Here is a 25,309-nt window from a genome sequence, read left to right on the forward strand (position 1 = left end):
TTGTCTCGGACCCCGCCGTTTTGCAGAGGAACTCTTTCAGCCTCTCTTTTGCCTGTTGGCTGACATCCCAAGGTGTCTCGATCAGACTGTTAGGAGGCCCATCTGGAGCATGCATTCACCCAAGTACACCCTTGGGTCCCCACTGTGAAGTACCACACTTTCACCTTCCCTAGTCTCCCCTGGAATACCTTCCCAGGGAGAAGTGCTCTAGCAGATGGTTATGGAGTTTTGAATCAGACCGACCTGGGTCTTAGTACATCCCTGTCACTGCCCCTAGGTCTGACATGTGACCTTTGACCTTTGGACAAGTCATCTGCTCACTCCTGAGCATCCACTCTTTTCAACGGAGCAGCTGGGACCATCAGGTCCGCTCTATAGGCAGTTGGCTGAGATGAGGTGTGGGTGGGATTCTTGGCTGGTTGGTCCCACCTGCCCAGCCTTTAAATGGCTCAGCTACCATTTGGATGTGGTTTAAGAGACTCTGGGCTATAAGCATAGGACTGACTTCCACATAGCTGAGGGAAAGAAGAAAGGCGGGAGAGGGGAGGAAAATATCATGTGGGTCAGAAGGCTCCTGAGGTCTGGGGCCTGGGGCCTGGGTTGGATAGTAGGGAATAACAGTAGAAAATGACTTGTGTCTCGCTATTAATCTCGAATTATCTGTGCAGAGGAAGAAAGGTGTCTCTGCTCTACCAGGCTGTCTAGGTAGCTCAGCTGTGGAGAGACCCCATCACTTCCCAGGATGCCCATGGAGCATGGCACATCTCTTGTCTTATCACCTCTTTCCCAAGGCACTTTGCTAGGAACCCCAACATCTCTCACTCAAACCAGGAAAAGAGTCTCTGGAAGCAGACATAGCCAGACATTAAGGGGAGCTCCTTGCAAAAACCTTCCCTTTCTCCTTCAAGCCCTCCATTCAGATTAAGTCCTTCCCCCTGAGAACCACAGAGGGAGGCTAGGAAGAGGGGAAGGAGATGGGCGAGTCTGAGGCACACGGACCCCTGCTATTCCATGTCCTCCTCTTTCCCTCCAACACCCCCTCTTCATCCCTATCCCCATTGACCCTCCTCCCCACTCCTCCCTCCTCCTCCTCCCCTGGGTCTCCATCCTTCCCTGAGAGCCTGGTAATAAGCTTCCAAACCAGACCAACTGGTTCCCGGGGCCTGGCCTAACCTCCCCCCTGAGGCAAGCAGGGGCATGGGTATGAAACACCAGCTCCCAGAAAACAGGGAATGCTCTGCTGTCAGTGGCCTGCCCAACCCAGCGGGATACCCCCAAGAGCAGGACCACCTGCAGGACCCTGCTGCAGTCTATGTACACACCAAGCCAAGATGTCTCCACTCCTGTGTGAGCTGACAAGCCTGAAACCTGTACCAAGCCTGACACGTTGACTCACCATGTGCAGTTAATAGCATATCATGTCCAACTAATCATCTGGCTGAAGTAGGTGAAGTTTCATAAAAGATGAAAAATTATATAATATATATACTATATATTTATATATGCAATTTTATTTCTTGATGAATCACTATCAAAAGCTTTGATAAGACCCTTACTCTAGGGACTTCCACCCAAGGGTCCTTCTATACCCCTTAGGCAGTATAATAGGCGGTAGGAAGTGGGAGAGAAGGAGGGGAGGATCTGAAGGAGGAAGGCTGGTTAAGTTAGAACTGGGTGATATGTGTGTACACACACTCACACAAAACACACATATCTTAAAGTATCTGAAACGATTCGTTGTGATCCAGATAGCTTAGGTCCAATCCTAGTTCTGCTTCTTAGTGGAAAGACCCCGGGCAAGTTATTTAACCTCTATAAGTCCTAGTTTCCTCACCATAAAATGGGTATTGGAACATGGGTATAGAAGGACTAACCTGTCTCCTAGCATTGTTATGACAGGCTAACTGTGGCACACTTAGCAGAGTGTCCAAGGACACCCAAGAGTGCCCAAGGGTGCTGCTATTGTTAATATCAGAGTTAGTCGACTAACATGAATGAAGCTAACGTCCTCCTGACCGTACCTTGCCTTGTCAGTGCTCACCCCCAGTCGAAGAGCAACACAATTGTATGTGCATGTACATGTGTGTACAGTGATCAGGGACAAATGGAGCTTGCTGGAGAAGTCAAAGGTCTACGTTATAATCCCAGTCACAGTTGTGTGTTAGAAGTCCATGGGGATCTCTTAAACTAACCTCAAGATGCTATCTCACTCAGGCTCTCAAGCTGAGTTCCTATGCTGGGGGTTCCTCGACTCTCCCAGCTTGGAAGGGACACCTCCCTGGCTTCTACCACCCCTTTCTACCCCCAAAGTTAGCAGTGCTGTGCTTCCAAATATGGATTTTCTGATCACACCTGCCCTGATCACATCTGGGAAAGCTGTTCAGTTGGAAGATTCATTGTGATGACACACACCCGACCTCAAGGTCATTAACTTGGGCGGTAGCTGCAAAGTCCTTTTTAGTCACAGTAAGAAAGCATATTTCTAGGCTCTAGGGATTAAGACACGGACATCTTTCAGAGGCCATTATTCTTCCCTAGCCCCTAGGAATGATGGGAAAAGGCTCTGTTTGACATTGCAGTTGGTGCTCTTGGATTGTACCAGAAAGCATTTTGCAGGGGGTAGATGCTGGAAGAGCTGGAGACAGCCAGGCAAGCAATATTCCCACCCCGGAGAATCCCAGTGAAGGGTTCTAGATCCCACAACCGGCCATATTTGGAAAGCCATCCACACAGATCTACAAGGGCAGTGAGATCTAGCCCAGACCCTGCCCCTGGCTCTCTGAGTATCTGAAGGGAAGACACTCTTACCTGAGCCTCAAATTGTCCTCATCCATGAAGGGATCAGAAAGCCACAGGTACCAGCATGTGAGGTCCCTGTGGCAGCCCTGGGCATGCTGAGGAATGTCTCGGCCTGCCCACTCCACAACCCGGAGGTCAGGTTCACATTCACAACAGGTAGAGTGTACGGCAAGGGAAGACTATTGATACTAAAGACTCTGGAGTTGTGGTGTGTGCGGGCGTGCGCGTGTGAGTGTTAGAAGGGGTATGTATCTGTGAGCAGTTAAGAGTGCTTCCAGAATGGAAGATGTAGCCCTGGGCTCTTCTCCCAGCTCGGCACCTCCTCCAGGTTGCCCTGAAGGCCACAGCCAGCACTGACAGACGCCACAGTTGCACCACCAGCTACCGTGAGACTTCAAAGAAATTGAAGTAGAACACTTCACTGAAGACTCCTGCATGGCACATCTCCTAGGGCTGGACTATCGGGGGTGTGTGGGGGAGGGAGAGAAAAAGTCCCAGAACAGCCAGCAGCCATTATAAAGCAAAGGACAGAGAATGAACAGACAAGAAGTCCAAAACCACAAGTAAGGAAAAGCATCATAAAATGAATTTCATAATACCAGATGTAAGTTTTACCCATCTTAATATTGTGTGTGTGTGTGTGTGGTGTGTGGTGTGTGCCCCTGTCTGACCACAAGTTTCAAAACACAGATGTTTCAAGGCAAAAAAAAAAAAAAAATGAGAAGTTTGACGACTTTAGGCCTTATCAAACTATTCAGTCTAAACTCAAAAAAGCCAAAGCTAAAAGCTAAATCCCAGGGCTCAAAGTAGGCAGTTGGCCTTTGACCTCTAGTCTTTAAAGGGAAAATGAAAGCACTCGGAGGAGGGACTGTCAGGAGACACACTGTGTTCTTCAGTGTATGTGTGCTGTATGGGGGAGAGGGTACATGATGTGTGAACCGAGCTGTGATTGTGATGGTCTTGCAGGGAGAGAATACCAAAGGGCCCTCATTTCTTTCATTTTTCTGTTTCTAATGCCCAATTCCGTAATTTCATAAAGTAAACCCATAAAGGCTTCAGTGCATCGTAAGTCTAAAAGGCCGTTATTTTTCTGACATTAAGAGTCAAAGACAGGGGTTGGGGATTTAGCTCAGTGGTAGAGCGTTTGCCTAGCAAGTGCAAGGCCCTGGGTTCGGTCCCCAGCTCCGAAAAAAAAAAAAAGAAAAGAAAAAGAAGAAGAGTCAAAGACAGGCCGAGTATTTGTGTAAGAATGGTTCCTCAGAAAAACAGGCAGTGCTGGTCTCATAGTTTCAATGCCATACCAACCGTGGCCGGCTACAGCTTCGGGGATGTAGAAGGCCTGATGGATGGACAGAGGTTGTTCTGGCCTCAGAGATACTCAGTGGCGTCGAAAGCCAGAGTTCGGGTGTACACACATAGAGGCCTGTGAACACCCTCACCTCACGGGTTCGCCATTCTCAGCAGGCTGAAAGAGGTTATGAGTTATCCAGCACCCATGCTGGCCCTTCGCCTTCGGGGCTGGTCGTGTGCACTGTGTATTCAGATGTTGAGTTCTGTTCCCCAAGATCAGGTTTCAGTCTGAACGTGGGCATTGTATTAAGCGATGTGCTATAAAGAATGTTCCCCAATAATCCCTAACTTTGTTAGTAAAAGGCGAGAGCTTGTGACCAGGCTGGGGAAAGAAGAAGGCAGGACTTGAGATGGAGTAGGAGGTCTCAGGTAGGGACCATGAGAAAGAGTGAGGAAGGAGGAGGAAGCCTTTAGGTGAGATAGACCAGGAGTACATGGCCAAAAGAAGTTCACCCCGAGGACATACAACTATAGCAGAAGCTGCCTGGACACACTAATTTGGCAAGTGATGGGGACATTCGTGCAGGTTTTAACAGTGTGGGAAGAGGTAGTGCAATTTAGCTCAGAGCCTCCCCAGCATAGTGCTGACAGCTTATTAATAAATTACACTATCCGTGTCATTTTCTTGGAGGCAAAACAGGCAAATGTGGGGTAGAAACTCCAATAGATATTAAGAAGCAAAGGGGTGGGGATGTAGCAACCCCTCAAACAAATCGTTTTAGCATTACACCCCTGACTGACTGATTAACCTTGGGCCTGCCGTTTTCACTCACTGACTCTGGCCTTGGACATTTTTGCGATAAAACAGCCATAGTTCCTTCCTATCATGGTGCCAGATGCATGTTGGTGCTCGACGGGGCTTAGAATGGAGAGGAGGTGGAGGCTGTCCCTGGTCCCTGGCTCTGGCCAGGAAGACGTGTGTCATCAGAGGCATGCTGGCAGTTTCCAGAGAGCAGAGTCCACCTACCTTATCAGGCCAGCCTCATTCTGCACTACACAAAGCTGGCCTCTGGCCTCTGTCCGCTTGGACCTAACTAGTTCCAAGCCATGTCCCCATGGTTTATCTGGTGGCCTCAGGTTCAGAGGGTCCTCACTGCCTGCCTGGGAATCTTCCCACTTTGAAGATGGGAAAACTAGAGCTCAGGAAAGCTGTAGAACTTCTACTGGTGTGTCTACCTTCATTCATTCATTTATATTTAAACGACATGCAAATAAGAACCAGGTATTAGGTAAAGTGTGAGGCCAGAGGAAACCCTAATGCTCCAGGTCTACTGCACCCCTGGTGCCACACAATGTCTTGTGGTTTAAAATGCAAGGCCAGATTTAATATCTGCTGCTACTATCTCGAATGTCTCAATTTAATACAGAAGGGCTTTTTTTCCTTTCGCAAATGTAATACAATGTATATTTTTGTAACGGCGCCTTACTATCTACATCAGTTGGCCTCAATCTGACTATTTAGCCCAAGGTGGCCTTGAACTCATGTTCCTCCTAAGCCTCCTGAGAGCTAGGATTACAAATTTGCATTGCCACACCCAGATCTCATTAATTTTGTAGTGAGAAGCTATTCAGTTGCGTTTTGCACTGTTCTCAACAAATTATACAACTAGTGACATTTACAGTTAAGAGCACCGTGGGAAAAACAATACGCTGGTGCCCATGGATGAATATGGGAAGACTGAATCTGAGTAGACCTTGGAGAAGTTAGGCTAACGATGGTGAGAGCTGGGGTGCCTGACCCCAGCTAAAACCTTAGGTGCCAACACCCTAAGGAAGTTATATTATGGCTGAAGCCTGAGGACTGACTCAGAAAAAAAAAAAAGGTTAAAAAAAAAAGGATAAAAGAAAAAGAGGCCATGAATTCAGGGAGGCAGTGCAGGAGGAGTTTAAAGGAAAGGGAAGATGATGTAAATAATATATACTTATTTACATCAAGTAGATTTTATATATATATATATATATATATACATATATGTATATATGTGTATATATATGTTGAGTTCAAGATCCACAGCTACCTGTCTTCTGTCTCACTCCTGGAGCCCACTCTGGGCATGGCCTACCAGAGACTGTCTCAAAAACAACAACATAACCTGTGGCTTTCCTCAACTATAAGGCGGAGATGAACGTCCACTTCGCATGTGTGTGTGTGTGTGTGTGTGTGTGTGTGTGTGTGTGTGTGTGTGTGTGTGTGTATGAATGCACACATGTATGAGTATCCTCAAGTGTGTATACACTCCTGCGTGCCAGCAAAGGGTAAAATGCATGGAATGAATACGTCCGTGGAAGACAGAGACTGATACTGAAATGTACTCTTCAGTCACCTCCACATTTGTGTGCGTGAGTATGCGTGTGTGTGTGTGTGTGTGTGTGTGTGTGTGTGTGTGAGAGAGAGAGAGAGAGAGAGAGAGAGAGAGAGAGAGAGAGAAAGGGTCGCTGGCCATTTCAGCTACACTGGTTGGCTAACAAGCTTACAGGATTCACTGTCTCCCGCTGTAGCAGGTCCTGCCCTTTTACACTGATGCTTGAGATCAGAACTCAAGACCCTCATACTAGTGCAGACAGCACTTTACCCACTGAACCATCTCCCTGGCCCCAAACAAACCTTCTTTCAGTTCGTTCACTCATTCATTCATTCATTCATTCATCCATCCATCCCATGATTTCATCATTCCTGATCCACTTGGCCAACATCACAGGGACAGGGCACAATACTCTGTGCCCTTGGAACACATGTTCTAGCCACGAGAGATGGAGGTTAAAACAACAGATTGCTAAGAGAATTATTTATCTATTCCTAGGATTTGGGGGTGGGAAGGCACAGAGAGTGCTAAGGGAGGACATGCTAAAGCCAGATCTGGCCAGGGAACAGAGTTCTCAGACACTCTGGGGCTAGGAGCAGAGGAGGCTGTGGCCTGAATATGGCTTAGAGGAGTCTTGGGGGCAGGGCAGGTGGCACAGCAGGGAGCACCGGCCCAGCTGAGTTCATCGGGCATCCTGCCAGCAGCCCAGTTGTGCCCTGGTCTCAGGAGCAGGAGGAGGCAAAGGAGAAAGAAAAACATAATAATAATTAAAGGCAGGCAGCTTTGGGAAGACAAAAGCGAGGCAATTACTGACCGGCTACTGTGCGCCCAGTCCTTCCATGGACTCTGTCAAGTCACCATCAAGATCAAGGCCCTTGAAGGTACAGTAGAGTGAATTAAAACTCAGACAGGTTAAACAACCTCCCAAAATCACATGTGAAGTCGGATCTGGTCTCCTGACTCCCAGAATAAACTCTACTGCCGACCTCAGCCCTCTCTGACTTAAAATTGAACCGAAATCTTTCCCACACACACAAAAAGTTATTTCCTGTCCCCAAACCAGAAATCTTAAGTTTCTCCTGACAACGGGTGGAGTTTCTTGACTTAAGAGTTAATCTTTTTGCCCCTCTTCCCATTGGCTATCAGGGGGCTGGAAGTCAATTCCTGGCTCACCTCAACACAGACTTCATGACATCATATTACTTCCAGTTCAGCCTTACTTTTGCTTTTATTTCCTCCTTCTGTTCGTTTGTTTGTTTGTTTGTTTGTTTGTTTGTTTGGTTGGTTGGTTGGTTGGTTTTGTTTTTTTTTAAGTCAGGGGATTTCTTTTGTTTTTTGTTTTTCGATTTCTTGGTCACTCGTGGGATGATCTAATTCACCCCATTATGTCTGGCTTCATCCAGCCACCCTAAATCTCTTCGGCATCGTCCACATGTCTCCTTCCTTCTCACGAAGTCTAAGTGAAGTTTCCCTGGCTCTCCGTTCCGCCATAACCTTGCCTTGTCTGTAGAATCCAAACCCAAACCTCTCAGGAAATTGACGGCTGGTCAACTTGTTCCAAGCAGCCCGGTGATTTGTTGGGTCACACAGCAGAAGTGTGACAGCAGATCCCACCAGTCCTGGGTTGTGCCAAACTCTACTCTGAGTTCAAGGCCCCTGAGAACCATGCATGGCCTCCTCCTTTTAGTCTTATGTTCCTTTCTGCACCTGCAGGACTCTTGCCTGGCCCACTCTCTGCTCTGCGAGCACCATCCAGGCTCACTCAGGATCGTCACTCTCCTGAGCACCTCTCCTCCCATTCTCTGCGTCTCAGATGATAACCAGGAGAAAAGCCGCTGCCTTCTCTGAGCTTGCAGATTCACACATTCTCACTAACTCACACTGGATTCTCACAGATACTCCACTCTGGGCTGCTAGAGAATAAACCATATACTCGCTGTCCTAATTAGGGTTTCTATTGTTGTGATGAAACACTACAACCAGAAATAACATGGGAAGAAAGCAGTGTATTTGGTTTACACATCCAGAGTCACAGTCTACCGAGGAAGACTAAGGCAGGAACTCAACCTGGGTAGGAACTTGAAGTCGGGAGCTGATGCAGAGGGCATGAAGGAGTATGATTTACTGCCTTGTTTCTCATGGCTTGCTCAGCCTGCTTTCTTATAGAACCCAGGACCACCTGCCCAGGGGAGGCTCTACCTACCCACAATGGGCCCTCTTACATCAATCTCCAATTAAGAAAATGCCCTACGGGCTTGCCTATGGCCTGATCTGATGGGGGCATTTGATCAGTTGAGGCTTGCCTTCTCCAGTGACTCTAACTTGTGTCAAGTTGATACGATTAGCCAGCACAACTGACCCCCTTGTCAGCTTGATATTCAGAAACATCAATATTAAGCCATAACCTTTCCTTTATTATTCATTCCCATGATCTCACATTAAAAACATCAATAAAGTCCCACAGTCTTAACAAATACAGACATATTAAAAAAAAAAAAAAGCTCTTTAAACTTCACGGTCTGTTTTAAAGGTCCCAAATCTCTTTTTTAGAAGTTCAAATCTCTCAACTACGGGTTCCTGTAAAAGTCTAAATTAAATTAAATACTTTCTTACCTCAAGAATAAAGAACCAGAGCACAGTAACAATTGGAATAAAGTGAAATCAAACTCAACAGCGTAAATGACTCCATGTCCAATACCTGGGGCTCATGTACAATCTTCTGGGCTCCTCCAAAGTGTTTGCGTCATTTATCCAGCTCTGACCTCTACAGCACACACGGCTTGTCTCCTATGTTGAGGCTGGCTCCATTCCATGCCTGCCATTGTCCTTAGCAATCATCTAGTGGTACTAGCATCTTCAAAATACTGGGGTCTCTTGCTGCTGATGGGCTACACTTTCACCAATAGCCTCTCCTGGTCTCTCTTCAGGGACTCCAACCGTGCCACACAGTGCCAAGCCTCAGCTATTCTCCATGCCTTCAAAACCAGCATCACCTCGGTGATTCTTACACTACCAAGTTCCACTGGCAGCACAAGGTGTAACCCTGATGGCTCTGGAACACACCTTGCCAGTGATGACTCTGAGGAAACACGTCCCAGACAATTTTTACCTCAGTGGTGTTGGTCTCTTCTTAATCCCCACTAATTTCTCAGCTCCAGCCACCAGCATCCATTGGCCCAGCAAAACAAATATTTCCCTTCAGTGGTTCCAGTATCTCGTCAATCATAGCTGATCCTTCAGCCCCAGCTGACCAGAACCACAGATGCTTAACTCGAAATATCAACTGACCATGATGGAGTCTTTAAAGGGCTCTCGAGCTTCTCTCTGGAACTTCAGAAGCCAAGCCTCCATCACCTGCACTGCTCTCAGCATTCTTATCTCCCAAGCTCCCACAGAAATGCTCACCAAGCTTGGAACGCTCAATGGTTTCTCTCACCCAAAGTTTCAAAGCCTTTCCACAATCCTCCCCAAAACATATGGTCGGTCATGTCTGTAACAGCAACGCCTCACTATTCTGGCACCAATTTCTATCCTGGTTAGGGTTTTCCATTTCTGTGATGAAACAACCAAAAGCAACCTAAAGAGAAAAGAATTTATTTGGCGTATATATCCAGAGTCAGAGTCCACTGAGGAAGTCAGGACAGGAACTCAAACTAGGCAGGAGCCCGAAGGCAGGAGCTGATGCAGTGGCCATGGAGGAGTGCTGCCTGCTGGCTTGCTCCCCATGGCTTGCTCGGCCTGCTTTCTTATAGAATCCAGGACCACCTGCCCAGGGGTGGCCCCACCCACAATGGTCTGGGCCCTCCCACATCTGTCACTAAGAAAATCTGTCCTAAAGGCTTGACTATAGCCTGATCTTATGGAAGTGTTTTCTCAATTGAGGCTCTCTCTTCTCCAGTGACGCTAGCTTGTATCAAGTTGGCATAAAGCTAGCTAGTACACCCGGCCATATCCCTCTTGGCTTCCAAGAAGAGAGAAGGATTCATGGACTCTAATTTCACACAACGTGCCTCCCAGCCTGCCACCTTCATCACTGAAGAGCACTCTTCCCTGTGGCTCTGCGCAAACGGCCTGTGCACAGCCTCCATGAGTTCCTATACACATGCACACACAGGCACCCAATCCCCATGAGCTGACACACATGCACACATATGCACTGAGATGCCATCTACCCAACAACTCACAGAAACACCAAAACCAAACTACATCAAGTTAGAGACACCCCCACCCCAAAATCTAAGGACTCTGATGTTCTCTCAAAAAAAAAAAGTGATTCCCAAGGTGAGGTAAGTTGGCACCCAGGCTAAGTGACTGTCCCGCTTGAGAAAATGCTGGCAAGATCTCAGCCATGGTTCCTGGGCCGAATATCTCTGGACAGTGCCCAGCCATGTGGGTGAGCATATTCACACTCAGGACTGGAACTCGTGGCTCTTTCTATGTTCTCTCTGTCTGTAACCGCTTCTCCAGCACTCCTGGGGTACGCACATTGCCTTCCAGGCCTTCGCTCACAATTACATTTAGAGCTATTTGAACCCAAGATCCCAGCCAGAGGAAAACCAGTTAGACCTGCTTCTCGCAGCATTTCCTGTACTCCTGCCCCTCTAGCAGGGCCAGCTCTGCCCATTGTAAGAAAGCAATGAAGGCTTGGATGATGCAAGAATTCATATAGCTGTGCCAGCCATGACCACAGCAGCCACCACACACTGCACTAGCAATCCATCCTAACCCTGAACTTACAGGAGTCCACACAAGGCATTTCTAGCTGGCTGTGGCGCAAAAGATCCCTCCAGAAACCAGATGTAGGCAAGATACTTCCCATTTGCCTAAGAGGCTATTGAAGTTCAAAGAGGTAGCATCACGACCTGCCCAGGTCCCCACAGCCAGCAAGAGGAGGGGCTGGGTTAAAACTGCCCTGCCTTACCTGTTTCCACCAGATGAGTTCCTCCAAGGTCCTGTTATGCCCCAGGACTAGAAGAAAGGGACGATGTCCTCCTCCTAGACTGCTTGCTTGGTTGGAATGGTGACCTTAAAAACCAGAAGATGTAAATGTTAGGGAACTTTGTAGAAAACAAACAGACAAACAAAAACAGCTAAGGAGAAAGTGTGGAAGCCAAAGAAACTCAGACAGGGCCCAGGATCATTCTGACCAGAGTACCAGGTGAGGAGTGAAGACTGGACATCCAAGGCTGCAGAAGTCTTGAAGGCTAGAGTGTACAAAACTCTAAAAGTAATGGGAGCAGTAGATGGTGTCAGAGCATGACTAATTGTAAGTATGCCAACATTAGCAATTTATATTAAATATTTTAAAACAGTGTCCCCAAAGTACATGCAGTTTAAGAAAAGGGTGCACGGGGGGCGCTCCTCTCAAAGTCAGGCCCCATTGATTATAACCTAGAAACATTTTCTAGCTAGTTACAAAGTCACCCACATCCTTTGGCCTTAAAAGGAATTGTAGTTGAAGATAAAGACTCCAGACTCAGTCTGACAAGGTTCAAACATCATCACTGCAACTAGCTGTTCATCTTCGGGCAAATTGCTTAACCTCTCTGATTCTACTTCCTCTTCGAGAACATGGGAATAGTAGCTTCCCAGCTCTTAAGGTTACTGGAGCCTTACGTGAGTGACTGAAGAGTTACAAACCACTTGACAGTACTGGGCATACAGAAGATACTTGTTAGATCCAGATCTTTGAGTTCACGGCCCCTTATTCTTATGAAGACTGAAATACAGTGAGTCTCACAGTATGGGTTCCCTGTGATCATTTTCTAGTTATCTTTGCTGCCTACATCATCCTTTTAATAACATATCTGGAACTTTGAGATACATTTGCCCATAACCCATAGGATAAGCTATCACATAATCAATAATTGTATCAGCTTTGACCCAGTGTTTCTACTTTTTTTACTAAGGAGGACAGGAGATGGAATAGAAGTCAAGGATGGTCCTAGAGAGACAATCTCAGACAAGATTCCGCTAGCTCTATTCATCCAGCTATGAAGTAGGCATGCAGCATTACATCTACCTATGAACAGGGAAAGACAAACTCTTACAGAAATCTGGGATGGAAGGCTGCAGTGCTTGGACTCCCCGCAGACCACCACATCCACCTGTCCTTGCTGATTTCCAGTCCTACTGGTCAGAGGAAATGTTCTTCTGCACATAAGCCCCGCCCCTTCACCCAGGTTCAGCTTTCTTAGAGCATCCTCCTTGACTATGAAACAGAAGGCAAGGCTGTGGGAGGTTCTTTCTACCCAAAGCCTTTTCTGGTGTTTACAGAGTATGTGGACCACAGAGCTGCTCTCCCAGCCCAGTAGCTGCTTAACACAGCAGGGTTGCTGCTTCAGCCTGTGTCCTCTTTTAGGAGAAATCCCATTGCAAGTCTTAAGTCTAGACACACTCTTTCCTTTTCTGAGGAGAATTGTCAGAGGAGAGGCTTGCTTCTCAGCTCAGGAAGAAATAGGGGAAGAGTTTATTGGGGGAGATCTTTTCCCCAGAGACTGGGGAAGGAGGGGAGGGGTCAGAAGACACCCAAGATGTGGCTAAAAACCCTTCTATAGCACGGCAGTGGTGGCCCATGCCTTTAATCCCAGCACTCAGGAGGCAAAAGGCTGGCAGATCTTTGTCAAAAAAAAAAAATTCTCCTACCATCACCACCCTTATACCCTCTGAAGAATGAATGATACACAAATACATTGTTTAAGAAATTTTAATGCCATGTTTTGTTTTGTTGTGTTTTAGAATTCCAGGTAACACAGAGAAAGAACATGAACGGATAAAAGACAGACAGATGGGCAGGTTGGGGAAAGACTCACATGATACTTGTTAGAAAAGTATCGGCACCTGAGTTTGGTCCCTAGTGGCCACGGAAGGCCGGCCTCTGCCAGGGGAAGGAGGAGACATACAGAAGCAGTCCCAGGGTTTGCTGGCCAGCCTGTCTAGCCTGATGAATGAGCTCCGAATTCACTGAGAGACTCTGCATTCAAGGGGAGTAACTGTGGAAGGCCGCCGATGCTGACCTCTGGCCCCCCGTATGGACATATGGACATGTGCCCACACATATGCACATTCACACGCAGCACCGTATACAGGAACGCACACATGCACATGCACTACACAAAAAATATTCAGATTCTCAGTGACTTGAGCCACATCTAAAGTCTCAGTCTCCACCTGTAGATGGAAAAAAAAAAAAAAACAGAAAAATTCTGTTACCTTAGAAACATCCATGGGATGGCGCTAATCCAGCGCGTTTTGACTTGAATAACTTCTATTCAGACTTCAGCTATCCATTCACGCATCAACAACTCCAGGAAGCCCTTTTGACTGCTCCCGGCCCGCTCTTACACAGTTGTGTGAATGTCTTCAAGGGTCAGGCTGCTCTCCTGCGTGGTGCGTCTTCTGTCGGCCGTGGGCATTCCATGTGCTACCTGAAGGGCATCTCTACTCTCCTATCGGGTTGGAAACTCACAGTTGGGGACGTTTGATGCTTTCTGTTCATTGTTCTATCTAATCTTAGAATAGTGTCCAGCACGCCAATGATCAGTTTCGGGTGACACAAACGGAGCACAGAATTTGCATTGGACACAGCAGCTTGGGGCCCTGAGATCCAGCAGGCCTTTGGGAAGCAAAGCTGGTGAGGGAAAAATAGTTCCCTCTGCATCAAATCAGGACCATTCCTCCTTGCCCTGCCGGAGATGCTATCCCTCCACAGACAGAGCCTCTCATAGTCACACAACGATGTGTCTCTCTTTTCACAGCTGCAGCCCTGCAGTCAGAGGCAGCAGCGACATCACTGAGCTGCTTCACTTGACCCTTGACCCTTGAAGAAGGATCCCAGTAGTAAGTAGTGGCCCTGACATGTTCACTGGATGCCTGGAAAGGCCCTGGGATGACCAACCTGTGCAAAGAGAGACTGACCCCAAGAGGGCAGTCTCTGACCCCCCTCCTCTACACAGGGTTGAATGTCTTTGGTGAGGAACCTATAGAAGAATTATAAGGTTCCGTGACAAAAATTAAATTTCAGCACTAGAGAGGCATGGATTTCTGTTCTAGACCCTCCCCCTGGTGACTCTGAGCAAGGCAAGAGATGACCAGATGGCCTTCCCCCTTCACCCCTGGCCCCTGAATAGCTGTAGCTCTAACCATATACACGTTGCCTTTGCAGAACACAGCCCCTGATCTGACAGGTAACAAGCAGCAGCAGCCCAGCAGTGATTTACAGGGGCTCAAGAGGAGAGGTTTCAGCTCCCACTTTGAGAGCTTGAGTGCTTCCTATAAATATTTATGGGAGTCTGGGGCCTCCATTAACCCTACTGGTGCCATGTTTCCCTTGTTACATGGCGCCTGTGTGTGGATGACCATGAAGGCCATGTTCACTCACGCACACGGGTGACTACAGGAGGACGTTCAGGAGCCCTGTACATCTTACAAGAGCCCCGTGTGCATGTGCAATCAATCATGCTTCGATGTGAACATAGAGGCATGCAGCTGTGTGCATAATTACAAACACCGTACATGCTACAGAGGCATGCACATGAGTATTTAAATGTGAACACATCGAGCAAGGATACACATGCTAGTGTACATGTGTGATGAGTGGTACATACAAGTGAGCGTGGCAACATAGGTATGGCAGATAGATGCACGTAAATTCTGTCTCTGCATAGGTAAATACAAGTGCATACATGTGCATTCGTGCCCTACGAGCAGAAACACATCTATGTTAGATCCAAGACTTCCAGTATCACGCCCAGAACAGCCTCTGCTAAAATGCGGATGATTACATCCAAATGGCCTCACCTAGAGGCTGTTTCTGCTAGGAACGCTTGCTCTGTCACGAGGACCCATTAATTGGGAAGTTCAGTCGAAAGCACATAGAATGGGAGAACTGTTTGTTAATCTTGAGTGGTACAGGATGCCAGGATGCCAGCTTCTTTCACATGGCCTCTATCAGAGAGCAGAGTGACAGCTGCCGTTTCCCTGCTGTCACCCAGTTGCTGTGCTGTCTCAACAGTTCACACCTTCGCCTGGGCAGGAAACCTCGGGAGGGGAGAGCATGAAGTATCCAGCAGCAAACTCAATGAGCACCTGGTACAAAGAGATTTGGAGAGGAAAATGACCCCCCACACACACACGCACACACCCTAAAAGGAGCTGTTTCTGACATCCTCACCTACACAGGATCGAATGTCTTTGGTGAGGAATTGATAGAAGAATTTATAAGGTTTGATGACAGAAGTTAAATTTCAGTAGTAAGGAGGTTTCTGTTCTAGACTGCTGCCCTGGTGTCTCTGAGCAAGAGATGACTTGTCCCCTCCACCCTCGGCCCTGGGTAACAGCAGCTTACGCTTCAGAGTCTATGACCTGCCTGTCTTGCATCCATTGAAAGGAACCCAGGTACCTGGTTCTTCAGATTCTCAGGAAACAAAGGAAGACAGGGGAGCGGGCATGGCCTGTCCCATGTTGGGAAATACTTGTTCTGCTCACTCCTGGCAGGCAGAGCTGACTCGGGGGCAGCTTACTTCCATCTCCCTTCTGGGTAGAACTCCATGGCAGAACTGTAACTGGCAGAGTCAAGGCAGTGAGGGTGAGGGATCAGAAGAAACCAGGCAACTTGAGTGAGAGCCAAGCACAGCCTCAGCTGCAGTATCTGATGGAATGTTAAAGCCAAAACCAAAGCCCACCCCTCAGGCAGAGTATGAATCAGCAACCCCCCCCAAAGTACCCATCCCTGTCCATTCACCAGAACAAGTCTCAGCCCTGCCCACCCCTCAGGCTGACTATGAAGCAGCCTGAAAATGACCCCCCCAACACACACACACACACACACACACACACACACACACACACACACACACACGGGCCCATCCCTGCCCATTCTCCTGGGAAGTGGGTGGGGGGAGATAAAGCCTCAGCCCTGGTCAAAAAAAAAAAAAACAAAACAAAAATTAAAGCACCATCATACGGATGTACAGACTCTATCAGCTTCCTCACGCCAAAAATAGTCTGCTTCTTCCAGAAAGTTCCAGATCTTCTCCCACCACCTCTGCAGCTGCCCCCTCCAGCCCAAAGACAGCATCCCCTCCCCCCTTTTTTTCCTGATAAAGAAAAATAAAATAAAACAGAATATGAAATGAATCGCTGCCGTTTTACTTAAAAGTAACTTCACTCACAAAGAATGCCAAGAGGCTGCTACAACCGAATGCTGCTTCGGAACAAATCCTTATTATTAATTTAGGTGGTTTTTCATGTTGGAGCTGCAACTTTTCTCACAGATTTAAATTCTTCCAAGTGAGAACAGTTAGCTCTGATGTTATCTAAATGTTCCAGTTAAGATAACGTGTGTAGGACAGTGGGAGAAAGGGGAATTTTAAACTGGGAGACGTGGACATTTGTAGAGGACAAAGGGAGGTGTTCAGATGGATAGAAGGAGGTGCATAGGACGCTGAGGAACTTTGGGGGGGGGTCTTGGTAAATGTATAATCCCCAGCCCCCACCCGCACTGAAAGAAGTGCTTTCTGGCTGCCGGGAACTGTGGGAAAGAGGAAACTCTACTGGCAGCAGCCTTCTCACAAAAGAAAGACACCTTCTTCTGAGCCAGGAAAGCCCCAGACTTCAAAGATAATCCCCACGGTGGCAGCTGCTCCCCGATACTCAGGTACATCCCAAACCACAGGACTGGCCCTTCACTCTATGGGGGTTGTCTTTCCCAGGATGCTACACTGGGCACCAGCTCAGAGCAGCTATTCCAGTACAACAGACGCCTCTGATGGGCTGGAGAAATGCTGCTGGCTGGGATATTGGATGGAAATATTTTTTATTTCGGTCAGGGGAGAAGATTTCCTTACATTGTAAATCTAAACACCGGAGCCACTGTCTCCACGCTGAGAGGCCACCAGGCCTTCAGACTGCAGGTGGAAAGGAAGGTTAACAGTTAGAGAATCCGGTTCAGAGTATCCCTTTGGGGAAATTGAAGGGCTGGGAAGACAATGAAGTTTTACATCTAAAAGCATACCAGAGGATCCCCAAACACTAACCCACTGGTTCTAGCTCCCTCCACGCCAAGGGGACTGAAGACTGGGGGTGGGAGAGTGACTGAGTAGGGTTTTGGTCTCTTGACAGAAACAGAGCCCTTAGGTCACAAAGTGGTCAACTTAGTGACCCACATGGTGTGCATCTTGACAACTTCCACGAAGAGTTTTGGTACAGAAGGCCCCTAAAAGGGGGAATAAAAGCAGAAGAGGGAAATGGGAACTTCTGACTGACAAGACAGGGTGTGCTGCCACAGAAGCCTCCCCAGAGCTCACCTTCACTAAAATTTCAACAACCCCTGGCTAGCCCTTGTGACAGCCTGCCGTCCCAGCCAACCACAGTGAGGGACACGGTGGAATGAAACGGGGGAGTGGGCAGAGTGAAGTCCAGACCCTTTGCAGCAGCGCGGTGAAACTCAGTGTGCTAACTCCCCATGGCTACCAAGAAGCGAGCATCAGAGCATTCGCTTGCTCTATCCCCTGGCCTTCCTGCCTGGCTGTAGAGATGTCTGGGTAGCCTTTCCCGCAGTCCTGGAATAATAGGCAGGGGAGTAAACAAGACAGAAGACTAGAGGGGGAAGCTAAAGAAATGGAAAATGAGGTCAGATAGAGAGAAAGAAGAGGGGGAGAGGGGAGAGAGGAAGAGGAGACAGAAAACACACCTGGAGAGAGAAACAGAGACCTAGAGAAAGTAACTTAAACTTGCTTGAACCTCGGGCACCCAGCGGCCACCTTCCCTGCCAAACTGAAGGGCGTGACAGCGGCGGCAGCGGCGGCTGTCCCAGGTCCCTCAGGCGGGTGAGATCCCCCGACACAGAAAGTGGATCAAGCCCAGCCAGCTTTAGGGCTGCGGCTGCCCACAGCAAAGAAGAGGACCCAGGAAGGAGCCCAACTCTCAGATGGCCCACTGAGTGCCTCCCAGTGTTGGGGTCTGTACGTCTCTGTCTCTGGGTGAGTCCGGTGAGCAGACGCTGGGATCAGTGAAAGCCTGGAAGATTTTGGTTCGGGGAGGATTTTTCTTCCCAGGGAGAGTGGAGGACCTCAAGCTGCCTTCCAGCAGTAGGGAGAAATGGAAATTTAAAAGAAGGATGAAGCTTGCTGAGTACCTCTGGGTTCGTACTGGCGGAAGTCCTGGGAATATCTAATTCCCCTTTCTCAGGCTCCTGGCATCCTGGCTGGTGGAATGGCCGACTGTGAGTAGAGGGCTTGCCTGCTATAGGGACTATACACTGCACAAGCTATGGCCTTCTCTGAAGAGCTCTCCACTCAGCTTTTCCCTGTATATGCCTCCAGGGTGAATTAGTGCCACCAATGAGAGTATAGAGCATGGGTGTCCCTGTCTTGATGTGTCAACATCTCACTAGGGCTGTGACTTGAGACTGTCATCTCCAAAAAACGCGGTCGGTCACTCTAAACTGGTGACACTCTGTGTCCTTTCTGGATGCACAGTAACAGTGACCTCACTGGGTGCGTCTAAGTGTCTCCGTACTCCAGGTAAAGTTAATCCTTTAGACTTTGCAACCTTTCCTAAAGTCTGGGTAATGGCAGAAGTGGACACTGCCAGTCTGTTTCAAATGGCTCCAGACAGAATTAGACCACCAGATTTAAGGTCTCTGCCACCAGAAGTCCTTGATCCTCTCTTATTACTGCAGGGCCCTGCACAGTGCAGTCTCTTTAGATACCCCCTCTTAACAACAGAGGCTTCTTTCCCTAAAGGAGCTGCATCTGTACCTGCAAGTGGCACTTGCATATGAAATTACAAGTGGGTCATGGGCTCATCAGCCTTTTCCCAAATGGAAACCAATCTCCCCCTCCCACCCCACCCCCCATGTTTCCACTGGGGAAACTGGACTGGGTTTGGGAACTCACTTCAAGCTGAAATCACACCACCAACACAGGGTGGATGTGTATTGTGGTTACTGTAATTTGTTTTGTTCTTTGGAGTTCTGGGGGGTTCTTTAGGTCCCCAAACTTCTTCCTCGGATGCCAATCACAAACCCAGTCACCAGAGATCCAAGTCAAAATCTGTTCCAAATTTCACTTGCCCCTTTCTTCCCAAGCTACCCCTTACTCCTTTCCCACTGCTTGGGTCTATACCATCTCCCGTCTGGATGCTGAGATCCCGTTTTAGGAACTCCAGGACCAAAAGCATGAAGGCAGAATAGAGTCTGCGTGGAAGACGAAAGACCTCACTGAGTCTCCACAGAGAGCTAGGCATTGCCAAAAGTGCAGAGTTCTTCTAAGGTCTAGGTGTTCTACCCCACTGACAGAAAGAGGTTGGTTAGCCTAAAGACCATCCAAATCAGAGACAGGATTCCAAGGAGACTGCCAGGAGTGTGGGACCACGAGGTACCGACCTTCAAACGACAGGGGTCAGGGGAGGAGAGAAAAAAGTCTGGGGCCATTTCCGCGTCACCTGGAATCTTCAGACTACTGGTAGAGCTGCTAGGCTAAGTCACCCAAAGCCCTCCTGCTTCCAAACTGAGGAGATGCTGAATTCCAAACTCCTCTATACAATCTCCATTTATTTTTAGGCTGATGGCCCTGTGCACCCCAAAGATACCTAACCTGGGAAAAAATGACCAAGGATGGGCTTCCTACTAACAGGGTCCTATTTCCCAAGATCTATTGTCAGGTGTCACCTGATTCTATCCACCGGAGGAGAAGAGAAGGGTAAACCCCAGTTCAGAGGCAGCAGCCTAGCTCTAGGCTTCCCAGTGTCCAAACACCCAGAGGAGAAGGCCAAAGCTCCAGCTTAGCTGGCCCTGGGTTCCAAAAATGACCTGGCTCCCTCTATCCAGGTTGCAACTCTTGCTTCCTGGCCTCTGCCACTACCTCAGCAGACTAGCAGCCCAGTCCTGATCTCCAAGCCCGAAAGCAAAAGGCATTGTCGAGTAGCCCTGTCAGATATACACCCTCTCAGCGTACAGATGGACTCTTGACTGGGGTTTGAACCTAGGGTAGAAAGCAGAGAATACATTTGAGGTTCACATACAGCACACACAGTCACACACCGGAGTTATCTGCCCACCCCGAGGAGTTTGGGCTTCATTCCCAAAGAATGTCCCAAACTTGACGTACAGCTCTTGAAACAAGAGAGTTAAAGTCATGCAGACACACGGAGCCCTCTAAATAAACACCATTTCCATGGTTTTAATAAGCAAAATAGGAAACCATTTTAATAACCAAAAAAACAGAAACCAGTCTGAATTAAAACTACAATAAGACTAGATTTTAATATTTTCATATCATAAGCAGGGGTTGAAATTGATCCCTTATTTTACATGAAATTAAAAACAATTTCTGTTGCTTTGTGGCAAGTTTGATTTCAACACAGTTGAATCAGTGAAAAACCAAAGCTCGTTTCCGATGCAGGACAAATATCCACAATATTTAAAACTGCAAGCACCATGCGGTTCATACAATCTTGTTATTTACTGTAAATTTATCAACTAATACAAACTCAAAAACAAACAAACAAACAACAAAAAAAAAAAGCATCCAGCCAGCAGCGCCAGCAAATTCAGGTGGGAATTTTTTTTAAAAGTACGCTTTCATTTTGGTATTTCTGTCAGTGCAACTGAATCCTTTTACTGACCCGCAGAAATGAAAGTAACGATAAAGAAAAACACCCAGACCTCCCCATAAACTACTGTACAACAGAAGGGGGTCGAACACCACCCATGAGTCTCCCTGCTATCCCGACAGCAGAGAAGCGCAAAATGCAGTGGTCTAAAGAACGCACTCAGGTTGCAGCATTAGCTGCCAATGTGTGGGTTTCTAGTACATTCTAAGAATGGCTTTTGGCACAATGGGAGCTCAGATCATCATTGACGTGTAGGAAGAGGTGGGAGAAATAGTTTTCACCCTAAGCCCTGGCGGGGAGGGAGCTCGCAATTAGCGCCCTTCTGGAGCATTCCAAACCAGCCCTGTGTTGACTTCTTAGGACGCAAAGCCGGTCTTTCTTTTCTTCGTGTGTGTGTGTGTGTGTGTGTGTGTGTGTGTGTGTGTGTGTGTGTGTGTGTGTGTGTGTGTGGTGGGGGGTGGGGGTGTCAATTTGGCCCCAAGACCAGGCAGTGATAGTGGACACGCTCCTGCACGGTGTGGATCTCCGCAACTGCCTCTCCCTTAGCTTTCCCTCAACACCAACAAAACTCAAAACTGAAGTGGGAAGGAAGAGGAGAGCGAAGAAACAAATTCCAAGGATCCCCCGGACAAAGTTGGGCTTGGTTTTTTTTTTTCTTTCTTTCCTTTATTTTTACTTACAAACAAAAAAATGCCATAATAATAAACCCAAACATAGACTCAGCTTGCTGCTACCTTCTCAATGTGGTTTGGCCGGGCGGGTAATTTACAAGCCGGCCGGCGACTGAAACTCCGCTCGCTTGCTCGCTCGCAGCCGCAGCCGCAGGAACTGCATCCCTTCTCACCCAAAGAAACAAGGGGGTTATGATTCATGATCAACAACATGCTAAAGTTAAACAAGAAAAATGGTACAAAATAGAAATTATTACCATACATGTCCAGCATGCAGGATTAATATTTTTAATGCAGATTTTCGTATTTTTTCTATATAATCGAGCAGGCATTAAAACTGATGAGATTTTTTTTTTCCTTCGCGCGCCGAAAGTCCTAACTGAGGCCCGCGTCTCCGGCTGAGAGCCAGTGTTCACCATACTCTGGACAGACAGAGCTGTCCGTTTTTCCTTCCTTAGCTCAGCCTTGCCTCGCGCCCACGGGGACTCCAGAGTCCCTCTCCTCTCCTCTGCTCTTCCTGGGGGCGAACTGAGTTCTGGGCTGCAAAGCGGCGGCCCTGGCACTCACAAAGTTCTCAGAGCCAGAAGTGTCCGGACGGCCTTGGCGACTCCTTGGAATATGCCTCGCGGGCTTCCAGCTTGGAGAAAAGTTACTCCGGGACCTCCCACCGCCCGGGTCTCTCTAACTCTGCCCAAGTCTAAGAGGCTGCGCTGCCCTCTTCTTAGCCAAGGTGCTCTACCCGCCCGTGCTCCCGCCCGTCTCCCGCGGCCCGCGCGTCCTTCCTCCCTCTAGCTCGAGTCAGGCAGGTCAAGGCCGGGGCCATGGCAGGGACAGGGAGTCCAGGGCTGGGGACACAGGATAGGGAGTCCGGGCCAGGGCAATGGCGGGGGCCGGGACCCGCTACGACTCACAGAAAGAACTCAGGAGAGGAGGGGCTGTCGCTGGTGGAGCCCGCCTCCCTGAAGCCGGAGTTGGCGAGTTTCTCGCACTTGACCTTGTAGGCGTCTCTCTCGCGGGCCAGCCGGGACACCTCCTGCTTAAGCTGCTCCACCTGCTGAATGAGCTGCGTCTTCTCGTTCTCCAGGTGATGTTTCTGCTGGACGCGTTTATACCTGCACGACTGGGCGTAGCCCCGGTTCTTCAGGGTCCGCCGCTTCTGCTTCAGGCGGATCACCTCGTCCTTGGTGAAGCCCCGCAGGTGGCGGTTCAGCTCACGCACGGACATGGACACCAGCTGGTCGTCAGAGAAGCGGTCCTCCACACTACCGTTGCTGCCCGCAGCCGTCGCCGCGGCTGCCGCGTGCGGTCCCGGCCCCGGGTGACTAGTGGGCAGCTGTTGCGCCGGACTGGCAGCGCTGGACGGCGGCGGTGATGCTTGGTGATGGTGGTGATGGTGCGGGTGAGCGTGCGGGCCCAGCTCATCGTGAGTCACACCGGCTCCTGGGTACCCGTGGTGCGGATGAGGGTGGTGGTGGTGGTGATGGTGGTGCGCACTACGGAAGCCGTCGAAGCTCTGCAGCGGCTGTGGCACTGGGTGCGAGCCGATGAGCGCCTCCACCGCGTCCTCGGGTGTCAGGTTGAGTGCCTCGGGATTCATCTGCTGGTAGTTGCTCGCCATCCAGTACAGGTCCTCGAGATGGGTCTTCTGTTCAGTCGGACTGAAGCTGGGAGAAGAAGGCACGGAGCTGCACGGTGTGCTGAGCGGGGTGGACGACACCGAACCAGCCGGCTGCAGGCGTGTGCATGGCCGGCCGGGACGCTCCGCACGCCCCAGTGGCTCCTTCTTCACGTCGAACTTGAGAAGGTCGAAGTCGTTGACGTACTCCATGGCCAGCGGGCTGGTGGGCAGCTCTGGCCCCATGCTCAGCTCCGCGGCCATCGCTAAAAGCGAGGCTCAGCCGCCGCTGCCGCGGGGGAAACTTTGCGGCCGGCCGGGACGCGCCGAGCCAAACGCGGGGGCGAAGAGCGGCAAGCCGGGGAGGCGGGGAGCCGAGGGCGCAGCGGGCCGGGGCCGCCGGCCAAGCCTTTGTCTGGGGACGCGGCGGCGCGCCGGAGAGTCCTCCCGAGGCTGCCTGAGCTGCCCCGGAGCTCGGGGCTGCGACCGCGCCGGGAACGAGTCAGGTCGAGCCGGGGCAGGGTAGAGAAGCTGGCGAGGTGCGCGCAGGGGCAGAGGGGAGGCGCAGGGCAAAGCGCCCGCCGCTCGCTCTCCGGCTCTTTGGCTCTAGGGCTTTCTTGCTTGCAGCCGCTCGCAGCCCGGCGGTGCAGCTGTGCAGGAGCTGGCGCCGCCGCCTCCTTTTATCGCTTCCTGATGTCACTGGAGCGCGGGGGCCCAAGCGGCCCGGCGAGTTGGCCAATGGCTGCACGGCCCCCGCGGCCCAGCGACGCTGGGCGGGGCGTGCCTGACAGCTCCCCCGCCCCCCGCGTCAGCTGACTAGAGGCCGGAGGAGCCCCGAAGCGGCTGAGGCCTGGAGGAGGGCTGGAGCCGAGTGGGACGGACCGCCTGGTCCCAACCCCCAACACCCTCTGAGTCGAGGTTCCCGCACGCTTGCCTTCGGTGCGCGCCCCACTTCTGGACCCAGCCGCCGTTCCCACCCCCCTGTCTGCCCTCACGCCTCCCTAGATACTCTTTACACTCCCACTCTCAGCCCGTGTCACCCCCAAGTAGGCTCAGAATAAGCGCCGGGATGTCGCTTCCCTGGCCCTTTGTTCCCAAGCGGCCCCCGCCCAGTGGGCGACGCTCCGTGTGTCCTCGGCGCCGCGGGCCGAGTGAATGTGTGTCGTGCGTGCCTGTGTTTCTGTAGGTCTGAGCTAATGTATGCGGTGGGGGGATTGCGGGGTTGGGGCTCCAAGAGTTCTGTTCAGATCTAACTCTTAACCTCTAGGAAGGTTCCTCAGGCCAAGAGACGCTGTTCCTCTCCTAGTCGGTTCAGTGATCGAGCTCAGAAGACAGAGCTCCAGTAGTCTCGCCCTCCGTACATTCGCCCCCCACCCCCAAAAATGCTCCCAAAGAAGGTAAACAAAAAGAAAAAGAGTCGGCCCAAAGGCTCTGAATACCTTTCACTTGCCAGTCGTGTGGAAACCTGACAACTCCGAGGTTCGGAGCTGAGACCAACAGCGGTCTGTGCACTCAGTGGCTCTGGGATGCTGGGGAGCCGGGCCCTGTTTTTGTCTGAACATTTTGTAAGGATTAAGCCGAGCCAAGCTTCTGACGGCTGCAGGGAGATTCAAACAGGCATAAAGTGCGACCCCAAGTGGCCACGGGACGCAAAGGCGCCCTGAACTGGTTAGTTCTGTACGGGAAGGCTAGGACCGCGCCTCCGACCCGTGCAGGTCCTACTGACTGACCCGACCAAGCCAGGCCTGAACTCAGGCTGAGTGCGCCCTGGAATCCAGGGCAGACCCCTCTGAAACTATGCACAGGCCCTCCGATCCCATCTTCGGACTCAACCACTAACCCTCTCCGGTCACTTTTTCTGAAATTCCCTATTCTGAATTCCACACCTTCGAGGTGTGCTTATGGGCTACTCCCCTCGAGGGAGGAAGGTCCTGAGCTGGAAAGATCAGAGTCCT

At 49.9% G+C, this 25,309-nt stretch overlaps 1 protein-coding gene and 1 long non-coding RNA gene across 2 annotated transcripts in view; both read right to left on the reverse strand.

Annotated features, from left to right (window-relative positions):
• The window catches only part of LOC103691947 (uncharacterized), a 72,204-nt gene extending 47,327 nt beyond the window's left edge, over positions 1-24,877 (reverse strand). Inside the window, exons 1-2 of the long non-coding RNA XR_015683951.1 lie at positions 24,794-24,877; positions 11,374-11,477 (exon numbers count right to left, since the gene is read on the reverse strand). This is a non-coding gene — a long non-coding RNA (uncharacterized LOC103691947). The remainder of the gene's footprint in view (positions 1-11,373; positions 11,478-24,793) is intronic.
• On the reverse strand, positions 21,732-23,652 carry Mafb (MAF bZIP transcription factor B). The gene is given in 1 exon segment (NM_019316.2): positions 21,732-23,652. A coding segment is annotated over 1 exon segment (972 nt). The 5' UTR covers positions 23,619-23,652; the 3' UTR covers positions 21,732-22,646.
• Positions 24,878-25,309: the final 432 nt, after the last annotated feature.

The sequence above is a fragment of the Rattus norvegicus genome, chromosome 3 (assembly GCF_021556685.1).
Source record: "Rattus norvegicus strain SHRSP/BbbUtx chromosome 3, alternate assembly SHRSP_T2T, whole genome shotgun sequence".
NCBI classification, from domain to species: Eukaryota; Metazoa; Chordata; class Mammalia; order Rodentia; family Muridae; genus Rattus; species Rattus norvegicus.